The 22747-nt window shown below is 45.9% G+C and overlaps 1 protein-coding gene across 9 annotated transcripts in view; it reads left to right on the forward strand.

Moving 5' to 3' along the window:
• The window catches only part of Sfi1 (SFI1 centrin binding protein), a 64389-nt gene that overhangs the window by 35871 nt on the left and 5771 nt on the right, over positions 1 to 22747 (forward strand). For all 9 annotated transcript variants that reach the window (XM_031340688.1, XM_031340682.1, XM_031340687.1 and 6 more), the window contains 13 exons: positions 2950 to 3111; positions 4885 to 4955; positions 5951 to 6043; positions 7286 to 7383; positions 9515 to 9581; positions 13975 to 14105; positions 14947 to 15028; positions 15291 to 15469; positions 16008 to 16083; positions 16513 to 16608; positions 16968 to 17044; positions 18093 to 18195; positions 20188 to 20284. In XM_031340688.1, the coding sequence (XP_031196548.1) occupies positions 2950 to 3111; positions 4885 to 4955; positions 5951 to 6043; positions 7286 to 7383; positions 9515 to 9581; positions 13975 to 14105; positions 14947 to 15028; positions 15291 to 15469; positions 16008 to 16083; positions 16513 to 16608; positions 16968 to 17044; positions 18093 to 18195; positions 20188 to 20284 (1332 nt within the window). The remainder of the gene's footprint in view (positions 1 to 2949; positions 3112 to 4884; positions 4956 to 5950; positions 6044 to 7285; positions 7384 to 9514; positions 9582 to 13974; positions 14106 to 14946; positions 15029 to 15290; positions 15470 to 16007; positions 16084 to 16512; positions 16609 to 16967; positions 17045 to 18092; positions 18196 to 20187; positions 20285 to 22747) is intronic.

Raw genomic sequence — 22747 nt, forward strand, 5'->3', positions numbered from 1 at the left:
AAAAAAAAAAAAAAAAAAAGCTAGTTTTAGTGATTATTTGTATTTTTAGAATGACTTGCTTTTTTTGACTTTATTAATACAGAATTTATTAGTCTCCTTTCTGTTAAACTCTGAGCTAGCCACTGAGGCTTTCCGGGAAAGTACAGGAAAAAGAACATACAAGGTAGAGGAGACATGGGAGAAAGGACCATGGAAGGCAGAGGTTGAAATATCTGCTTCACATACTGAAACAGATAAGAAGTCAGCGTTAGCCAGGCGGTGATGGCGCACGCCTATAATCCCAGTACAGGAGGATAGAACAGGTGGGACCAGGCGGTTTGCACAGGCTTATGTCTCATGCCAGGCGAGCTTATTGGGAAGTGAAACATCAGTTCCATGGAAGAACTGGAACAGAGGCAGCAGAAGCTGTCATGTAATGGGACCAGATAGGAAGGTTGTCACGCGCATTGTTGTACAAGGACAACACAGGTTATCTTAAGAGCATCAGAGACAAAGCAGTCCCCTTGGGACTGCTGACCACAGCCCCATATGGTTAGAAGAGTTGGGTTCTTGGGATCTGAACCCACAACCTCCAAAAGGCCCTGACCCAGGCGACTTCTGCCTCTGCCAAGTATGTTTCTGATTTTAGATCAGAAGCTGTATTCCTTTTTGGTATATCATAGCCTCAGGGAAAGCCTGGGCTCAGCCCAGCCCTCAGTAGACCCTTGGATTAGTTGAGTTTGTTCTCCCTTATGCAAAAGCATATAATTTGTGATGTTAAAACTTTTTTTGGATATTGATTTTTTTAAGTGAAAACGAAAGAAAAAATTTAACATATCACAGATTCTGTGAAAAAATTGGCACTGTGGGATTCTCACAGACACCATTATTGTGGTTTAGGTTCCTTAATAGTTTTAGAATTAGTTGACCCAGGGCTTTTACTACTTCTCTAAAACCAGTAGTACATTGGGCATAAGACATAGCTTATGGCTGGGCAGTGGTGACGCACACCTTTAATCCCAGCACTTGGGAGGCAGAGCGGATTTCTGAGTTCGAGGCCAGCCTGGTCTACAGAGTGAGTTCCAGGACAGCCAGGGGTACACAAAGAAACCCTGTCTCGAAAAAAACCAAAACAAAACAAAAGACATAGCTTATGAAAGATCTCCTGAACCTAGCTTTTCTATGTCATTATCCTCTTATCTCCTGGCCTCCTCCCACTTCAGACCCTGTTACTGAGAATAGGTTCAGGTCACCCCAGGAGTGTGCTCACTGATGCTTTTTGTAAACAAGCTTATTGAGTTTACACATAAATGAATCAAACACTGGACTGGACTCTAGGCTAGGCTCTCAGGCTCTTGTCCCATTTACCTCCTATCCAACACTGCCCTGGCAAGTTCCCTGTATCTGTTGGACTTGGTAGTAGACAAACTCCTCAGTTGGCGGAAGGCTGGGGAGCAAAGGCTTTTGGGTTGTTTAGTATGATGAGTTTTAATTGTATGCCTATTTGGAGGTCCCAGTTCACCAGCTACCAGCTGGTCAGTGTTGGAAGGATGTGTACTGCGGGAAGCTCGGGTCAGCATGGCAGAAAGCTCAGGGGGCCCTTTGCCAGCATACCTGTGTCATAGACGAGAAGACTCAGCCTGTCCAGGAACCATCCACGTAGGGCAGAAAGCAAAGAGTGAGTTAGTATTCTTGACTGTCAGCAGCTAACTAGAAGCCTCACCCCTTGGAGAGAAAATTTTAGTTTCTGTTTTTCAAGACAGGGTTTCTCTGTGTAGCCCCGCCTGTCCTAGAACTCACCAGGCTGGCCTCGAGTTCACAGAGATCAGCCGGCCTCTGCCTCCTGAGTGCTGGGATTAAAGGTGTGCACCAATACTGCCTGATCAGGGAGAAAATATTTTTATTTTTATATTTTTAAAGATTTATTTATTATCATTCATAAGTACACTGTAGCTGTCTTCAGACGCATCAGAAGAGGGTGTCAGATCTCATTATGGGTGGTTGTGAGCCACCATGTGGTTTCTAGGATTTGAACTCAGAACCTTCAGAAGAGCAGTCAGTGTTCTTAACTTCTGAGCCATCTCTCTAGTCCTGAGAAAAATTTTTTATTGCACATTCTTTTCTTGGTTTGGTTTCTATTGCTGTGATGAAGCTATGACCAAACCAGCTGGGAAGAAAAAAGTGCTTATTTGGTGTATAGGTTGCAGTCTATTCTTGTTGAGGGAAGTCAAGCAGGGACCATGGAAGAGTGCTGCTCCTTGGCCTGCCTCCTTCCCTCTGTCTCAGTTACCATTCTTATAAGGCCCAGACCCACCTTCCTAGGGATAGCATCACTCATGATGCACTGTGCCCTCCTATATCAGTTACTAATTAAAAAAAAATGTCTCACAGACATGCTGTAGTTCAATTTGATGGAGACAGTCAACCAATTTCCTCTTCCCAGATGTGTGAACTTGACAACCAGTATTAGCTGTCTCCCTAAAATTACAGGCCTCTTTTCTTGGAGAGAGAATAACTCAAGACGTCCGTTATCCTTCTAGTATCAGACAACTCTTTTATGTTGTGGTGTTTGAGGTTGAACCGAAGGACCCTCACATACTCTAAGCACACACTATCACTCAACTACACTGTTTTTGTTTTTGTTTTTGTTTTGGTTTGTTTTGGTTTGTTTTGGTTTTTTGGTTTTTCCAGACAGGGTTTCTCTGTATAGCCCTGGCTGTCCTGGAACTCACTCTGTAGAGCAGGGTGGCCTTGAACTCAGAAATCCACCTGCCTCTGCCTCCAAGTGCTGGGATTATAGGCATGCTCCACCACTGCCCGGCTTGAACTACACTGTTAACTTAAAACCTTTAGTAAGGATTCTTTATGGGAGCGCTCTTGAATCCTGCTCACTGCCAGTAAGTAGGGTCCAACCTTTGTGACCTCTTCCTGCTTGGGGAGCAGCACCTAAGAGTTATTTCTCTGTTGCAGAGATGGCTGTACAATTCCACCGTGCTACTGTGCTCCAGATACATTTCTGTGACTGGCAGTGGGCCTTCGCGTGGAGGCAGAGCTTGTCTGCCCACCAGGCCCTGGTGGCGAAGCTGGCCAGGAGGATGGTCCTGCGGAGGGCCTTTGCACACTGGAAGCACTGTATCCTTCTTTGGTACTGGCCTGTCCATCCCCCCAGGGTGTTCTCAGTGTGAAGATGTGGATGCCTTAGACCCCTGTCCTTATATTGTCCATTCGAGTCTTTTTGTTTGTTTGTTTGTATAGTCTGGCTGTCCTGGAACTCACTCTGTAGACCAGGCTGGCCTGGAACTCAGAAATCCCCCTGCCTCTGCCTCCCAAGTGCTGGGATTAAAGGCGTGTGCCACCACTGCCCAGCCAGATTTTTTTTTTTTTAAGTAAAAGTTTTTGACATTGTAGGAAGTTCAGGCAAGGAAGAAGCATCTGAGCTGAATATAAGTCCTAGGTGACTGCAAGTTCTTCTGGCAGAGACTGGGTATTCACACAGGTTTATTGATGAGAAGACTAATGTTCAAGAATATGTATCAGGCCAGGCCTATACAGAGAAGCCCTGTCTCAAACAAAACAAAACAAAACAAAATATGTAGCAGGGACTGGAGAGATGTCTCAGCAATTAAGAGCACTCGCTACTCTTTCAGAGGACCCAGGTTTAATTCCCAGCACACACATGACAGCTCACATCTGTCTGTAGCTCCAGGTCCAGGGCTCCTGATACCCCCCAGAGACATACATATAGGCAAAACACCAGTGAACATAAAAATAAGTTATATATTTTAAAAAATGTGGTGGCCAGGTATCACATGCCTTGAATCTCAGCACTTGGGACAGACACAGGCAAATCTCTTTGAGTTTGAGGTCAGCTTTGTCTATATAGTGAGTTCCAGGCCAGCTAACGCTATGTAGTGAGACCCAGTCTCAAAAAAAAAAAAAGAAAAAGTGTTGAGTGTGGCTCAGGGGAGGGTCAGTGTGGGCTGGGACCTTTCATAGAGTGCTCTGCACTCAGGGATTTAATCTTTATCCTGATAAACTCAGGGCTTCAGAGGAATTCAGGAGTATCAGAATCAGTGCACTGAAATTTGTGCTTTAGAAAAGATGTTTTGCTGGGCAGTGGTGGCTCATGCCTTTAGTTCCATCAGTTGGGAAGCAGAGGCAGGTGGATCTCTGAGTTCGAGGCTAGCCTGGTCTACAGAAAGTAAAAAAGAAGAAGAAAAAGAAAAAGAAAAAGAAAAAGATGTTTCTAGGGTCAGTGAGATAGGTTGCTGCCAAGTGTCATGACCTGAGGTTGAGCTTGGAACCCACTTGGTAAAAGGAGAGAACAAACTCCTGCAAGTTGTCCTCTGACCTTCACCATGGTACACACGTGCACACATACATGTAATCTGAATTATTTTAAAAGAGAAGATGGCCCTAGATTAGAGGAGAGAGACTTGCCCAGAAAGACCCTCTGTGTGCAGAGTCACATGAGGGACAAGTTAGAAGAGGAGTAGGCTGTGATGAAAGTTGAGCAGAACAGAGAGATGGGTTGGTACTGAGTTCATGAGGATTGTGGGATGAGAAAAAATGAAAGCCGAAGCTTCTAGCTCAGCCATCCAACTGGATTGTGGTACCAGATACTGCAGGTTCATCCTGCTTGCTAGATGATGATTCCAGATGCTTATAGAAAGTGATAGCAAGTAATCTCAAGCACTTTGTCTTTCATTAAATGAGCATCAAGAGAGTGGCATGACCTGGCTCTTTGATAGAACTTCCCTGGGTCACCAGGAGGAGACAGGAGACTGTCAGCCTGCTTAGCAGGCCTGTTATACTTAGAGCCATGCTTCCTGTGGCTCACAGGAAGTATACATATTATGTTGGGGTAGGAGCCTTGTAAAACTGGAGGCCTTAACTTCCTGGCAGATATGCTGCTACAGGCAGAAGAGACTGCCCAGCGTGAGGCAGCAGACCACCACCACCAGCACTACCTGCTGGTAAGAGTACCAGAGTCTGGGCAGCTGTGGAGGCGTGCACTCAGGGCTCTTGCTCTGTACTAGCCCCTGAGTATAGCCGGTTCTGAGTTAGCTGTAGTGTGTGTTTGTATTTTGAAGCTGAGAAAGTAATGAGTGGAGTCAGAGATTTGGAGTTGAAGGGGAACCTTAGAGGGGAGCTGATCCTGGGGTCTTTACTACGAAGTAAACCTCTTTGGAGTGGCAGAGACCAGAGTCTTGATCCTAAGCCTGAGTCAAGGTCTGTGGGCTGCCCCTCCTTCTGTGGGCTGGTCTTCAGAGGCTTTTAGGAGCCCCTGGTGCTCCACAGAATACAGTGTGAAAACCCCTAGCTCTGTCTAACCACAGAGCACAGTGTGAATACCCCTAGCTCTGTCTAACCTCTTCTCTCTGGCACTTTGCTTACATAGCATTTATGTAATTGGTGACAGAGTTGGGAATGTGGTCCTAAGGATTCTGTCCTAGTGTCTTTTTTTGTTGAAAATAGGTTGGTCTTCCCATGTAAGTTAATATGAGGAATATAGTCCTCAGTAGGCAGGAACAGATGCTCTTCTCCCAAATAATTGTAGATTCTGACAAGTTGACAATGAGTACTAACCATCACAGATTCACCTGAGTTCATTCTAGCAAGCCACTTTTATAATTATGTAAATGTATATATACATTAACTCTCAGGTGGTTTGCACGTCTGGGATTAGAGGCATGTATCACCATGGCCAGCCAATATTGAACCTTTTATAATTCTTTTTCCATGTGGGTCAAGGGGAGTCCCCTAGTTAGAGGTGAGGCTGTGTTTTCCTGTGAAGCCAGTATTACTGTGAGCCTGCTGGGTAAGCTAGCTTCTATTAGGAACCTGGTAGAGAAACTGCAGAGAACTGGAACGGTCCTGAACTACAGTGGCTTCCAGTGATGCTTTCCTTGTTCATACTTCTACAGGTCCTAATGCACCTTTATAACCCTCCTGTCATTTATCCGTGTAGTATTCTTGCTTTAGAGCATTAAAAGAAAACGTGACCTGGGCCCGGCTACAGCGTATGAGAAAGAACCTTGCTCACCAGCTGCATGAGACTACAGTAAGAGTTCCCTCCTCCCAAACAGGGCTTTGCTGTATGGTTAGCTCAGGCTGGCCTCCAGCTCACTGTATAGTCTGGGCTGGTCTTGAATTCACAGTCCTCTTGAGTCCTGGAATTACAGGTGTGCACCTACTATGCACGGTACTTCATTTATTTTAGACTCTGAAACCATACTGCCTGTTTTCTTTGTTAATCTGTACCTGAGAAGTTTGTTTTAGACTCTTTAGTGCTCCTACCCACCCTATCCTACTCCAGTTTGTTAAGAAAACCAGTACTTGACTTAGATGTTAGGGGCTGGCTTTTCTATCTGACCTTGGGTATTGTTAGACAGTACAAACCCTGCGTAGTCCTGTACTTGAGAGGTTGTTTGTATGTTTCCACCATAGGCAGTTCTTCTTAATGGTTTGTTGATCAGGGACAACAGCTCTCTTCATTGGTTTTATTTCTGAGTGTAGGTTTTTGTTTTTTTTTTCCGAGACAGGGTTTCTCTGTATAGCCCTGGCTGTCCTGGAACTCACTCTGTAGACCCGGCTGGCCTCAAACTCAGAAATCTGCCTGCCTCTGCCTCCTAAGTGCTGGGATTAAAAGCGTGCGCCACCACCGCCTGGCTAAATCGTTTTTTTTTTTTTTTTTTTTTTTTTTTTGGTGAGTGTAGATTTTTTTGAAACAACTAAGCACACAGTAAAACAGAACATGGTATAATGATCTACTTACTACCTAGACTCAACATTCATTAGTATTTGCTTAGAATTTTTCCCTAAATAAGTTCAAGTAAATTATAAATACCTAAACACTTCAGTATGCATCACCCCCAAACAAGCAATTTTACATTGTAGGACCATCCAGGCCATTTTCAGATTTTCACAGTTGTCCTTGAAAATGTCTTCTCAAGCAGGATTCAATCAGTGTTTCACTTCGTTGTTATTCCTCCTTTGTCTGAAGACAGTCTTGCTGTATAGCCCAGATTGTCTCCGTTTTCCATCTTCTTGCCTTTCCTCCCCCACACCCGGTTATCATGTCTCCTCAGCACCTACTCTACAGCAGTGTTCTCTCCAGCCATACGCTGTATCCTAATTAAGAAGTCTCAGATTCTCCACCAGAAGCACGTTTTATACTGGCCCAGAATACATCTCCCTAGGCCAGCTGCCAGAGTGGAGCCTCACAGTGAGCTGGGGTCAGCACTTAGACTGAGAGCCCTCTCCTCATCGTGATAAATTCAGCTTTCTTCCTGTCTTTCTGTAGCTGCTTCACAGGTTCTGGAACCTCTGGCAGTCTCGAATGGAACAGAAGGAGGAGAGGGTACAGCCCCCCTCACTGTATGCAGCCCAGAGCCACTACAGGTAGGAGCTGGCTTCAGCCTTGGCCTTTCTAGGGACAGCTGGTTATTTTTATGCAGGGATGTCCAAGAGCAATTACTCTGGCATGAGTTAGTGCCAGACTCAGAAAGGTCTTTTAGCCAGATGTGGATAGTGCCCTTAAACCCAGTACTCTGGTCTGCATAGCAAGTTCCAGAGCAGTCAGGGATGCACAGTGAGACCTGTGTGTATATTTGCTAGCATCTTCTCTTGTGCACATACCATAACTAGACTCTGACACATTTGTACAGGACTGTCACCTGGAACAAACACAGAAAGCAAGCAAGCAAACAAAAAACCATAAGGGCCTTATCTTGGTGAAAGACACACTATTTATAATGGCTGCTAAGTGTGGTTTGCTTTTGGCAGGTTGATGGGAGTGAAATGATGCCATTTGCACTGAGTTTTGACTCCTGCTGTATGAGCCTATTTGGTCACTGCCAGTGCCTCCCTTCTTCAGGCCATTGGTGTGTGCATTGTGGCTAGGGGTAGAGCTCAGCAACAAAGTGCTTGATTAGCACAGGGAGAGATTTGGGGCTCAGTCTATCTGGAAATAGGGAATGTCCTTGATTGTTTAGAGACAGTCATCCTGTTAAATACATTCATTTTAAAGTAAACTTCTATGAAGGAAAATTAAAAGTATATAAAAAGAAAGTATAAAATGAAAGCAAAAGTTGCTAGAGATGTTCATGTATTAAATCATGTCTTGACTCCTTTCCTTCCTTGACTCATGGTGTCACCAGGTTAATCTACAGTTACTGGTCCAGTGTTGGAGCTTTTTATTATTATTGATTGATTGTTCTAGGGGTCCAGTGCTTCTCACATGCTAAGAAGGTGTCCTCCCATAAACTACCTCCCAGCTTCAGAGCACATTTTTTTATTTTGAAATTATTTTAATTTAGAAATAGAAAACCTTGTAGGAAGAAGGAAAGAAACAAAAACACAAAACATCCAGGCAACGTTTTACTTCATGAGCTTGTCACATCCTCATTGGTTCACTTGTCCCATGATGAGAAAGGACTCAGCCACCCACAATAATGCTATTAATAGGGATATGGATCAGGTTCATGAAGAAGCCAGTGAATCCCATGATAGCAAATCCTATTGCTGTGGCCATGACAATCTTCTGGAATTCTTTTCTGTCAGGTGTGGTGCTTTTTTTTTTTTTTTTTTTTTTTTTTTTTTTTTTTTGGTTTTTCGAGACAGGGTTTCTCTGTATAGCCCTGGCTGTCCTGGAACTCACTCTGTAGACCAGGCTGGCCTCAAACTCAGAAATCCACCTGCCTCTGCCTCCCAAGTGCTGGGATTATAGGCGTGCACCACCACCGCCCGGCCAGAGCACATGTTTAATGAGTCAGTAAGAATCCTAATATTTTGGGCTGGAGAGATGGCTCAGCACTGAAGAGCACGGACTGCTCTCTCAGAGGTCCTACGTTTAGTTCCCAGTACCCACAGAGTGACTAGAAACCATCCGTAAACCCAATGCCCTCTATGTGCACTAAATACACATGGTACACACATTCAGGCAAACATTTAGACACATAAAATTGAAAAAGAAAGAACAGTTCAGTTCAGAGTTGTCAAGATATGTCTCTCTTCTAAATCCTGGTGTACAAAATCAAACATATTATCCTCACATCTGGTATCATTACATGGAAGAGAGATCTGCCTTGGGGTTTGGCCATAATTCCAGGAAGTTTGGAGACTTCTGCCCTAAGTCCCAGACATAGTGTGCTTGATGCTCTACTTAAGTTTCCAAGTGACTCGTCAAAGGCTGGAGTGTAGCTCAGGGGTAGGCCACTTGCTTAGCACATGTACCCTGCAAAACATCAACCCACCAACCAACCAACCAACCAACCAACCATCCAACCAACCAACCAACCAACCAGGCCCCAAGAACATGTTGAAAGTTCAAGAGTTCACTAAGTAGGTGGTTTCAAATCAGATAGTATGTTTTTCACTTTCCTCTCTCCGAGGATGAAACTAGTAAGTCCTTGGGGTGCGCTGAACCCCAAGAAGTAACAGATTTGGCTGCTTAAAAACACAATCAATTCTTATAGCTTGAAACCTGGCAGTATCCAAACACAGTTCTTTGGTTTTCTGTGTTTTATTCCAGGATGACAGTCCTAAGAAAGTGTGTCAGGGTGTGGCTACGGTATGTGCACAAGAAGAGAGGCCAGCAGGTATGGAGCTTAGCTGTCTACTAGTGGCGTTCACTGGCTTTGGGAAGATGTGTGGGGAAGGCCTGTGCAGCTGATCTGGTTCTGGTTGGGAAGGAAAGCATGGGAGTCTCCAGCCCTCACTGGCATCAGAGCCTGCACAAGCCCAGCCTGTTGGGTCCATACTCAGGTCCATTGTTTTCTGGACTGCCCCTCCCCCTCCTGTCTCATGCCCCAAAGTGCTGGGATTATGTGAGTGCTCCGACATGCCTGGTCCCCACGGAAGAGATACTTACTACACACCATCTTTGCCTTAGACCCTGTGCCTGTGTTGATGGTACAGCTGTGACACAAAAAAGAACTCCTGTACCCCCAGCCACATGCCATGGTGGCAGGGAAGTATGACTTGCAGGTCACTTCTGACAGTTGGGCACAGGTGTCTGGAATGCTAAATGAAGGCTTTTAAAAAAAATTCATCTATGTATGTGTGCAAGTGAGAGAGATGTGTGCAGGTGTATGTGTGTAATGTATACAAGTGTCCACAGATGCCACTTGGAGCTGGTTTTGAGTTGCTTGATGTAAATGCTAAGAACCAAGCTGACATTCTCTGGAAGAGCAGGAATCGCTCTTAACAGCTGAGTCATCTGTGTATTCCCTACGGAGAAAAAGATATGGATATTAGATTGAGATTTCATAGGGATGTTGGTTCACTGATGATACCTTCATGGAAAGTGCCTGTGTTTGGCTGTCCTTGGCAGTAAGAGGAAGACACAAACTAAACTTCCCTCAGTTGTTTTGACACTGCCCTCTTTGCTAAATCTGCTGCCACAGTCTGACTGACATCTGGGATAGCTCTTTACAGCTGTGGGATAGAGTGGGAGTTTGGAGCTAGGTGCAGACTCTGCCTAAGCTGTCTCTGTCTCTTGGGCCGCCCTTCACACCTGCCCTCTGCCACTCAGCTGCTAGTCGCTCTTAAGTGCTCTGAGTGTGTCTGCCCCTTGCTGTACCTGTAGCTCTAGCTCACAGCCTTGCCAGCATAGGGGCTCCCTCTGTCCTTGCCTGTCACTGCCTGTGTGATTAATCAGAACATTAGCATACAGTTGTGTGCTGACTTTTCAGTTAGCCTGTAGCTCCTGCTTCATTTGTTTGTTTGTTTGTTTCTGAAACAGGGCTTTTCTTTGTAGCCCTGGCTGTTCTCCAACTCGATCTGTAGATCAGTCCACCTGCTTTAGCCTCCTGAGTGCTGGAATTAAATGCACCAACATTGCCTAGCTTCTGCAATAACATTTAAAGTTCCCATTTTTGGTGATTTGAATATAATGGAGAACATTTCCCGAGGGCTGGGTTTAAAGGAGTGCATAATCACATCTGACTAACCTGTTGCTTCTTAAGGGTCTCGCATGACTGTCTTAGCCCAGCACAGTGCTCAGCAGAGGGTGCTGACTCATTTGCAGGGATGAACTGTCCTTGACCACATCAGAGTGTTTGTGGTTGGTTATCTGAAAGCTGGGTGTGATGGTACATACCTGTAACACCAGCACCCAAGAGGCACAGGTAGGATTGCTGCAAGTTCAAGGCCAGTGGGAATAGTGTAGTTCAGATTAATTTGGGCTGCACTGAGGCTACCTCAAAAAAAGAAACCAAGTGTGCTGGCTCATACCTACCATCTTAGCACACAGGAGGTAGAAACAGAGGATAAGCAGTTCAAGGTTATCCTCAAATGCACAGCAGCTTCCAGGCTAGCCTGGGCTACACAATACCTTGTCTCATAAAGACAAAAACAAAATGTAGTTTGAAAAAGAGAGCTTGCCTGCTTGTCATCCTAGTGCCATTCTAGTGGAGAAGTGAGGATCAGTAAGTAGTTCAAGGTCACTCTTGGCTGTTTAGTGAGTGTGGGGCCATCCTAGGCTACATGAAAGAAAAAGAATTCCCATGAGGGCCACAATGGCACAGGTGGGAAAGGCTAGCTCAGGTCTCTCTTACATGCTCTAGCTCAGCCTGCTTCTGGAGAAGAAACAAGTCAAAGAGCAGCAGGAGCTTGCCCTGGCCACTACTCTGTAAAAGCCTTTTGCTAAAAACACTTTAAATGTTACCTGTCCATGTAGCTATCTCAGAAGCACAGTTCTTTCCATTTTAGGGAAACAAAAGATTATTCATTGTGAATTTCTTTTAAAATTAATGTGACTGGGCATGGTGGTATACACCTTTAATCCCAGCACTTGAGAGGCAGAGGCAGGCAGATCTCTGAGTTTGAGGCCAGCTTGGTCTACAGAGTGATTTCTGGACAGTCAGAGGTACACAAAGAAACTCTATCTTGAAAAACAAAACCAAAATTATAATGGTCACTAATGGTGTCTGCTTGTAATTCCAGTGCTCCAGAGACTGAGGGAGGATGATTATGTGTCTCATGCTAGTCTGAGCTACACATAGTGAGTTTTGGGTCAGCCTAGTCTACAGAGTGAGTTCTAGGACAGCAAGGACTATGTAGAGAGACTCTGTCTCAAAAAGCAAGCAAACAAATAAGCAAAAGCAACATGTAGAATGGTAAACTATCTACTTACTTGTTACTGAACTGGAGATAAGTCCATGAGTCCATTAGACTTCTTATTATGTGTGTGTCTGCATGTCTGTGCACGTAAGTGCAACACCTACAGAGGTCAGAAGAAGGTGTTGGATCCTCCAGAACTGGAGTTAAAGACAGTTGTGAGCTACCATGAGAGTCCTGAGTACTGAATCTAAGTCCTGCAGGAACAAGAATTCGGTTAACCACTGAGCCATCCCTCTACCATCCCTCAGCCCCCAGACTCATCTTTGTTGGCTTTTTTTTTCTTTTTTTCTTTTTTTTTTTTTTTTTTTTTTTTTACTATTTTATTGAATTCTTATGTATCTACCTCTCTTCCAGCCCTCGCTCCACCCTAAATCCTTATAACCCCTGGCACTAGGTAGGAGAGAAAGCAGGTTAGAGGGAAAAGGGGGTGTAAACTTCTGTAGGGTACTTCTTGCTGATCAAGGGGTAAGGGGGTTGGTTTCCTTGGAGCCAGTCCAATCTTGGTTATCAAGATATCCAGGAAACCAGCAATAGCAAACACAACTGCAGGAACCAGCAGGGACCAGCAGCAACAGGCGGAGTAGCAGCCACCACAGGCCATCTCCATAGTCCCAGGTCTGCAGCTGGCTACTGTAAAAGGCAAATCATAATCATCTGCTGTGTGGCAGCCTCTTACCCACACCTGGGGTTAAAACAAAAACAGTCACAGAACATATCTGGGTTTTTCTAAGAAACAAAAATTCTCACTGGACATTTAAAAAAAAATTTAGGGTGCTGGAGAGATGGCTCAGTGGTTAAGAGCGCTGACTGCTCTTTTAGAGGACTTGAGTTCAATCCTCAGCAACCACATGGTGGTTCACAACTCCTGTAATAGGATCAGATGCTCTCTTCTGTGTCTGAAGGAAGCTACAGTTTACTCATATACATAAAATAAATAACTCTTTTTAAAAAATTATTTCTATGTGTATGTGGGTTTCTGCATATATATGCACGAATGCAGTGTCTGAGTAGGCCCAAAGAGGACCTGAAATTACAGGAACTGTGAGTGGCCTGACCTGAGTGTTGGCAACTGTTCACAGAGGCCAAAAAAAAAAGGCATTGGACCTGCTGGGACTGGTGTTTCAGATGGCTAGGAACCACCATGTGGGTGCCGGGAATGAAACCTGGGTGCCCTTAAGTGCCAAGCCCTTTCCAGCCTGCCATCTGTCTGTCTGTCTGTCTGAGACAGGGTCTCATTGTACGCCCATGGTTGGACTGGCTTCCACAGTGTAGACCAGGCTGGCCTGAAGTATGTAGACTGGTTTGGCCTTTAAACTCAGCAGAGATCTATCTGCCTCTGCTCCTAGAGTGCTAGGATTAAATGTGTGTGTCACCAAACCCAGCTTCAGTTAAATAAATACACATATACACATGTATACTTATCCATATACTTAGATATGTGTCTAGAAAAATTAACACTGCATAAGATTAAAGATACAAATACTTTCATGTTTCACATTGGTTTTGTTGGTTGGTTTTGTTTTGTTTTGTTTTAAAGATTTATTTACTTAATGTATGTGAGTACACTGTAGCTGTCTTCAGACACACCAGAAGAGGGCATCAGATCCCATTACAGATGGCTGTGAGCCACCATGTGGTTTCTGGGATCCGAACTCAGGACCTCTGGAAGAGCAGTCAGTGCTCTTAACCACTGAGCCATCTCTCCAGCCCCTCATGGTACATTTTTAACCTAGCAAACTGGCAAAAATCAAACATAAAAATATTCATTCTGTTCCTACCTGTATGAGAGGCAGTCTTTTCTCAAAACCATACTGCTGAATACTCACAGCCTCTGGATACTCACAGAGGCCATTTGTTATTTTGTTTTAGTTATTGCGTGCCAGAGCAGATGGTCATTTCCAGCAGCGAGCACTGCCTGCTGCCTTCTACACATGGTACAGAGTCTGGCGGTGGCACCAGCAGAGATGGATGCTCCACACAAGAGCTGTGCGTTTTCACAGGTGTGCTGTGCAGTTCCCGTGTATCTGAGACAGGCAGCTCTGATGTAGCACTGGTGACTTTGGATTGCCTTGGCTTTGTGTTAGTGGTTTCCAGCCCCCAGTCCCTGGTCCCCTGGGTTTTCAGTAATGAGGACCTTTTGGTCTTGTGGAGTAGGAAAACTTAGCCAGTACCTTGCCCTGGGACAACTTTCCGTCATCCTTTTTGCAGTGTTTTCAAAACAGCTTGTATTTTATGCCTCTGCTCTTCTTTCATGAGCACAATTTCCTGTTAGTGTTGTAATGAGAACTTTGATGGAGCCTCACATTGTGTGATTTCCCTAAAATGCTGCAGTCCTGTTCTATGGGACATATTCTTTTGAAGTCTTAGAACAGCAGTTCTCAACCTGTGACCTTTTCACAGGGGTCATCTTAGACCATTTGAAAACACAAATATTTACATTATGATTCATAGCAGTAACAAGATTACTGTTATGAAGTAGCAGTAAAAATAATTTTATAGTTGGGAGGCTGTCACCATAACATGGGGAACTGTGTTAAAGGGTTGCAGCATTAGGAAGGCTGAGAACAAGGTCTTAGAACAGTGTTCACCCACAGAGTTAAAAAAGTCAAGGAGCCACAGGGTGGCAAAGGCATATATGTTTAATCCTAGCACTTAGAAGGCATAGGCAGTTGGATCTCTGTGAGTTGGATCTCTGTGACTCTCTGAAGCCAGTGTATTCTACAAAGTAAGTTCCAGTTTAACCAAGTACTACACAGAAAAAAATAAGAAATAAAAGTAAGAAATGTCTTGTGTTGGAAATACTTGGCCTCTAGTCAATTTTTCTCATTTCTGTGTATTTAGAGAGACATTAGAGAAGCAAGTATTTGTTCTCTGGAGGCAGAAGATGTCTCAGCATCGAGAAAACCGCTTGGCAGAGAGAATGGTGGGTAGCTTTCCTTGAGTGGGTTCTTGGGGGAAGGATCCATTTTATGCACTTGCCTTGGGGTTCTCCTCAGAAAGTACACAAACCCTGGTCCACCCTGCCAGGTGCAGGAGCATGGGAGAGTCTAGACATTGATGTCTGATGTCACCTCAGTTCATCGGCAGCTGCTAGGGGAGGATGTCTTCTGCTGGTCACAGGTCCTCCTCTAGCCTCTGATCTGTTCTCCTTCTGGATTGTTCTGTTTCCTCCCATCCTGCCTCAGGCTATACTGCAGGCAGAGCAGCAGCTTTTGCGTAGATTCTGGTTCGTGTGGCAACAGCAGGCAGCAGTGTGTCACCAGGAGCGACAGCGGCAAGCCGTGGCCATTGCCCACCACCACAGCAGGCTGCTCAGGAGGGCTTTCTGCATCTGGAGTGAAAGCACCCAAGGATTTAGAATAGAGTGAGTGGCATTTCTACTCCAGAGCTCCTTCCCCCTCGGGCCAGCTTTGGCTGAAGATCCCAGTGCCCACCCATAGTCATGTGTCAGGCTGGGAGGGTTGTATGTGCTGGAAATTCAGCTTGAATCAAGGGACAGGACCTTGAAATCTAACATTGGACTCAGATGCTCTGAACCTCAGCTCCACCTTGCTTCCTGCCTGGGACCCATGTGGTTAGTGGCAGGACATAGACTAATAAGCCCATTATTAGGTGTAGACAGGTTATGACAATGTGTACCAGACCACAAGGCTACAATGGAGAGAGAGTGCATGCAGTCCATGTGTCTGGTGCAGAGATGTCCAGCTGCGACATCTCATGAGGCTTCCTGAAAAGTTTGAATCTCTGTGTCCTTTCTTGGGAGAGGCCCAGGTCATCAGACAGCTCTTCAGAGACTCCTTCACTCCCAGGGCTCAGTGAGGATGAGGATCAGGGGCTGCAAAGGGGAATTCTGAGGCCCCTTGTGGTCTGGCCTCAGCTAGGCTTCTTCTGTTTCTCCACAGGAGGATGGGCAGGGCACAGGCTGCACACTTCCACTCAGCACGGCTCCTGCGCTGGGCCTGGAGCATGTGGAGGGAGGTAAGGCTTTGATATGGGCCTAGCCTGAGTGTGGCTTTTGGACAGGTGGAACTGTTTGTCTGCATGACTCAGAGCAGACAGATGGGTTCCTCCATATGCCTCTGGTCAAGGGCAGCTGTGAGGCAGTGCTAACTTACTTATGTGTGGGGCTGTTATTATCTGAACTTACTGAATGTAAAGTTCCTGGTCTGGCCATTCACAGAAACTCTACTAAGGGTGTAACATTGAAGCCAACACCTGTCCATCATTTCCTGTTAGACACTTGCTCATTTGACAACCACCAGCTCCTAGGAGATTTATAGATGAGATTTAGGGTCAATTGGTGTATTCTCCCTTACGCGAGCTCACAGAATGAAAAATCAGAGACATTGCGGCAGTGAGCCCCCTCCTGGCCCTGGGCCCACAGTCCCCACTCTTTCCTGTGTACAGTGCCTAGCCCTGAGGATGGAAGAGCAGCAGAAGCTGAAGCGTGCGGCCCTACACAGCCAGCGTACCCTGCTTCACAGGGCTCTGCAGAAGTGGCTGGTAGGAGCCAGTTCTTTCTTCCTGGTCTCCTCACTTTGGGGTAGGGGAGATTTCTGGAAGCGTTTATGTTCCTTCCCAAAGTAATCTGGCAAGGTTCAAAACATCAGGTACCCGGGAAAGTGTTGCCTGAGGTGCCAGCCATCCGGGAAGTCTGGTATCTATCTAAAAGTCCAGGAGTTGGGCCTTGGGGAATATTATAGTAGAGATAGGTGGCGGCCTTGGAATGGATACCTTCAACCTCTTTCCACTCTGATAGCTCTGGCCTGGCAGCCACTGTGGTAAATTTCCCTTTGAGGCCTACTTGTACAGGGAGAAGTATGGGCCTAGGGGTGGTCCTCAATCTTCCTCATCTCCCACAGGTTTACCAGGACAGAGTGAGGAGTGTTCTCCACGAGGTGGCAGTCAGGGAGAGACAGCACAACAGGCAGCTGCTGTGGTGAGTTTGGGTCTCTCGGGCTGAGGAAAGCCCCTCCAAAATCAGGTGTGAGTGGGTGGGTAGGGCAGTCCTGCCTAAGGCGTGCAGAGAATGGCCTTAGTGCCTCCTACTGCTTAAGTGTTTGATTCTGGCTTTTTAGCGGCAAGCCATGCATCTTCTGGCTCCTTCAGCATGCCCTTATCTGTGTAATCTGGAAGGCGTTCTCACATAGATTCTCACCAGAGGCCCATATAGGAGCCCATCTGTCATGTTCTGAGCATTCTTCCCTCCATGCTTCATACCTAACCTTCTGACACATTAAATTTTTTTTTTTTTTGAGACAGAGTTTCTCTGTATAGCCCTGGCTGTCCTGGAACTCACTCTGTAGACCAAGCTGGTCTCGAACTCAGAAATCCACCTGCCTCTGCCTCCCAAGTGCTGGGATTAAAGGCGTTCGCTACCACCGCCCTGCCTGACACACTATTTCATCCCCACTCCTGTGTGCAGCCTGCAGTCTCTCTGTCTGCCCTGCTAGGGCCATCTGTAACTCTCACCCACCCCCACCCTTTATAATTCAAGTTCTGAACTCCTGCTCCCTCCCCCTTGGTATTTGTTCAGCACACACTGTTCTGGCTATGTGTAGGCCATAGCCCTCGTGGACTTTAATCACTCCCGTGAAGTCCTCACCAAGCACCATCCAGTCCCTCAGATAGACCAGAATGAGAGAGCAAGTAGGTGCTGGGGTTCATGTACCTCATATCTCACTGTGAATCACCTGCATTGTTATTGTCTGGTTACAGCTATGCTCTCCTTATCACATACTTCCTGAAGACTCAGTGATGGCATGGTGTACTGCTGGCCACCCGGTCCCACCTAGTACCTGGTACATAGCAGACACTCAGCGTCTGCTGTTGGGTGTAGACAAGAGCATGAGCTTGAGAGTCATGGGACAGATGCTGTGAGGCACATAGTCTTTCCTCAGGCATGGGGAAGAGTAAGTGTTTTACAGAAGCCTCCCAGGCTCATCCGAACTTTGGTCATTCTCCTTACCTGGCCCATGCCATTGCAGGTGGGTGTTACATCGCTGGAGAGAAAACACCATGGCCCGTTTGGATAGGGCCAAAAAAACCTCTCAGGCAAGAGTCCACTACAACAGGATTCTGTGCTCCAAGGTGAGGTACAAACTGGTTACCGGGGTGCTTGGGGCTCACATTATAGTCCTTATTAATTGTCACTTAATAAGGACCACCCAGAGTGAGTAGGTAACCATCTTTCACACATGCATGTCTGTAGGTACTTTTGTTTGTACTGAGTTAGGAATCACTGTTCATTAAAAGAAAATATAGGAGACAAACTGGTTCTTACCAGAGTCAGTGTTTTCCATACACGTGTGACACTAAACTCAGGTAAAGCATGGGAGCTGCTAAGATTCAGTCTCCTTGTTGGAAGGCTGTGCCAGATCCTACCCACTGTCTCCCAGATTGCATGGCTCAGGAGGCTTGCCCGAAAGCATGGAGCCTCCCAAGAAGTTCTTGCTCATCTAGTTTGAAATGACCCAGACCACCTCATTTCCTTGGCTGGGGTGGATGTTGGAAATTTCCTGCAGGTCCCATGCTCTAGGGATGAGCAAGGCATTGGGATATAATACAAGGAAGTGGTTCATACAGAAACAGTCCCAGAGGTTGTCTCAGGGTCATGGCTATTCTGGAAGCAAGCAGATTGTTGGGAACTCTGAGTGGCATAGATCTACCTGCTGGTGACCACGTAGTTCCCTGGGGAGGTAGCAGCTGCATTTAGTGAAGGCTGGCACTTTCTAAGAAATGTTCAAAACAGCCTGGGCAGTCCCTGCCTTGGGAGGAAATGACCAGATCTGGTTAGGTTTCATGTTCTGAAGAGACACCACTCTCTTGAGAATGGAGTTTATGATTTGTGAAGCTGGTACCATGCTTCATCTGGTTCCTTGATTTCTTTAAATGTGTTTAGTGGTACTGATGAGATGGTCAAGCATGAGGGCCTAAGTTCAAATCACCAACACCCACATAAAGTTGAATATGACTTTGTGTATGTCTTTGGTACTTTGTGAGTTCTTTTCCTCACCTTTTATCCTTTGTTTCTTCTTAGAGCACAGCTACTAACAAACTGCAACCAACCCCCTAAACAACTGGCAACCACCAACTGCTATCAGGGCTCTAGCATTTATATACCCTCTGAAAAGTTCCCAGAATTCCAAATGTCACAAGATCTGCAGCTGGCAAACCACACCTCTCCCAGATCATGAGGCAGCCTTGGTCAGCTGCTGCAGACAGTCTGAAGCAGCCCCATATCCTCAAACCTGAGGTTGAAATCAAAGCACATTCTCATCACTACAACTGTGTATGTGTAACTTTGTCCTGGAGTTGGGGTCAAACTAAGAGGATTCTGGGAACTCACTGTCTAGCCAATCAGCCAAAACAGGGAGACCTCACAGACCTTGTCTTAGGAAATGGATGGAGAGTGACTGGGGAAGACATTGGATTCTTTGGCCCTCTGTACCCATACCCATACCCAAGTATACATGCACACACCCCACACAAAGGGTTTTGTGTTCTCTTTTGAGATATCAGGCTGGCCTCAAACTTACAGAAATCTACTTATCCAAGTTCTGGGGTTAAAAGTATGTGCCATCACATACTACCCACAAAGGATTTTGTTACTAAGTTTTCTGTGTAAGAAAAAAAAAAATTCCAGGTGGTGGTGGTGTACACCTTTGATCCTAGCACTCAGGAGGCAGAGGCAGGTGGATCTCTGTGAGTTTGAAGCCAGCCTGGTCTACAGAGTAAGTTCCAGGACAGAGAGTCAGGGCTACACAGAGAAACCCTGTCTTGAAAAACCAAAAGATCAAAACAAAACAAAAAAACAGTTGGCACTCAAACATATTGAGGAAGTGGCCAGCCATCTGGTAAGTCCTGAGTTGGGGCTTCAGGTCTCTTAAAGAGACCTGACTGACCTCGAACTCAGAAATCTGCCTGCCAAGTGCTGGGATTAAAGGCGTGGGCCACCACTGCCTGGCAAGAGCCAACTGTTAACCACTCAAGTCTTACCTCAAGAGGACACAACATTGGTCACAGTGTATCCTTGATATCAAAGTATGAAATGACCACTGTATTTTCTCTGCCTGTCCATAGGTCCTGGTCCAGTGGCAAGAGGTTACGTCAGTGCAGATATACTACCGGCAAAAGGAGGCAGCTGCCCTCAGGGAGGCCCGGAAAGCACTGGACAGGGGTAAGAGAGGCCTGTGGGGACAGTGGCAGGAGTGTGAGCACAGGATTTCCTAAGATTCTGTGTGGTCTGCGGGCTCTGTCCATGTATGCTCATTCCCTCATGCTCCCATGACCAGGAGACTTCAAACAAGAACTCATTTTTCTCAGTGTCAGAGGTCAGAGGCTCTGGAGGAGAATCCTTCCTGGGCTCTTCCAGTTTCTGGTTGTTGCCCTTTCTGGTCTTCCTTGGTGATGTATGTATGTATGTGTGTGTGTATACACACACACACACACACATATACATATATAATTGATTTTATATGATATATACATTTATTAAGTGAGCTTTAAAATAATATTATCCACATCATACCTGAGATGCTCAGAATCCGGTACTGTCCTTGAGGCTGGACTTCAGTAGCCAGTCAGTACAGAAGAGCTGGGGTCTTACTGGGTCAGGAAGCAGGGATAACAAGGTGGTTGTGTAGTCTACAAAGTAGGGTGCCTTAGTAGTCCCTTTGTGGTGCTGGAAGCCCAGAAAGTTCCTGGAGAACTGTTTATTCTTAGTCGGTGAAGCTTGAAATGCTGACTTTGCTATGAGCAAAGGAATGAGCAGTCGAAGCACCAATAGGGCCATCTCTGTGGTTGCAGGGATTTGAATTCAGGACCTTCGGAAGAACACTCAGTGCTCTTACTCGCTCAGCCATCTCACCAGCCCTGATTTATTTATCTATTATATATAAGTACACTGTTGCTGTCTTCAGACACACACGAAGAGGGCATCAGATCTCATTACAGATGGTTGTGAGCCACCATGTGGTTTGCTGAGATTTGAACTCAGGACCTCTGGAAGAGCAGTCAGTGCTCTTAACCACTGAGCCATCTCTCCAGCTCATAAAGGACTTTTCTTAAAGGGTAGTGGCACAGGACAGGACCTTGGAACGAGGAATTTAGGGGGCTAAGCACAAAATGCCATTCGTGGGAGGAGGGATGCAGTAGCATTGTGGTTTGGTGCCTTTCTTGTTTTAGTTGTTTTTGAGATAGGATCTCTCTATACCTCTGGCTGTCCTAGAACTCACTATGTAGACCAGGCTAGCCTCCAACTCACAGAAATGCTTCTGCCTCTGCCTCCTGAGTGCTAGAGTTAAAGGCCTGTGCTCATTGTCTTGTCTGATATTAGACTTCAGGATTTCTGCCACACCTTTTTAGACCTCAGGGGAAAAGTGAGGCATCGGTATAGACTTTTACAAAGTACAAAGTACAGGCTTGTAGTCCCAGCACTTGGAAGGCAGGAAGGAAGCATGCTGGAGCAAGGAGCTTGAGGGCAGCCTAGACCACATAGTAAACACCCTTCCTCTTTCTTTCTCCCATTCTTTTCTTTGTAAGATTACATCATTTCTCCCTGTCTTCCCCACAAACCACTTTTGTTCTCTTTCAATTCCTGACCTGTTTTCGTTGTTATTATGTACCCTGCTCAGTCAGTATAGTGTTACATGTTTTCAGGGTTGACCACTTAGTAGTGGATAACCAACTGGTAAGCTCTTTCCTGGGAAAGCCTTTTTTCCCACTCTCAGCACATCTTAGTTCCCAAGTAGTTCTTTGTATAGAGTTGAGGCCTCCTGGGCCTTTTCCCATCCACTGTGACATGTCCATCAGTGTTGTTACTGTTCGGCTCATATTTGGGCAGTCACATTGATGGCTTCTGACATTACTAGGAGACACATTCACACAGCAAACTCTCTGATATTTGGGTTCTTTTCTTCCCCTCTTCCAAAATGTTTCTGAGCCTCAGGTGTGGGAGTGTTTGTAGATGGATCCCTTGGGTCTAGCTTCCGTAACACTGCATTTTATTGCCCTCTACTTCATGCCTTCCTGTTAAATTGTTCCTTAGCAACTATGCTATAGTGGTAGCTAGGGAGATAGGTACATTTAAGGCTGCACCCAAGATTCAAAATGGCTGTTGGACAGTTCCAAGATAAGGCTCACGACTGCTGCCTTCTCTGGAGCCTGTGAATGGCTCCAGAGATACCTCCTGTAGTAGACATTCCCAGGTCCCAGGAAACAGCCTACACTGTGTGGGGCTTAGGGAGATCACTTTATTACTTTCCTGGTCATACTCAGACTCACTTGACTTCACTCTCTGGGCTTTATTTCCTGCCTCTTAAAATGAGGCTGTACCTTCTCCAAGGCTGGGCTCCAGTCAGAAGCTCCCTTTGGGGACTAAGAGTTTCCTTCTACTTGCTTACCACCTGTTGGTGTTGCTCTGTGGGGCCTGGGACACCTGCAATGACTGTGGGCAGCTACGGGGACAGCACTTGGAGATGCAGCAGCAAAAAGAAATTCTAGTTCCAATTTCCAGACTGCAGAGGTGACCAGGCTTGGCTGGCCTTCCACAGTGGCCATGGATCCTGTGTTGTTTTTTTCTCAAAAAAGGCTGACTGTCACATCACATAACCTTTCCACTGTCTAAGCCTTCCCATGCCAC

This window comes from Mastomys coucha, unplaced genomic scaffold (assembly GCF_008632895.1).
Source record: "Mastomys coucha isolate ucsf_1 unplaced genomic scaffold, UCSF_Mcou_1 pScaffold22, whole genome shotgun sequence".
Lineage (NCBI taxonomy): Eukaryota > Metazoa > Chordata > Mammalia > Rodentia > Muridae > Mastomys > Mastomys coucha.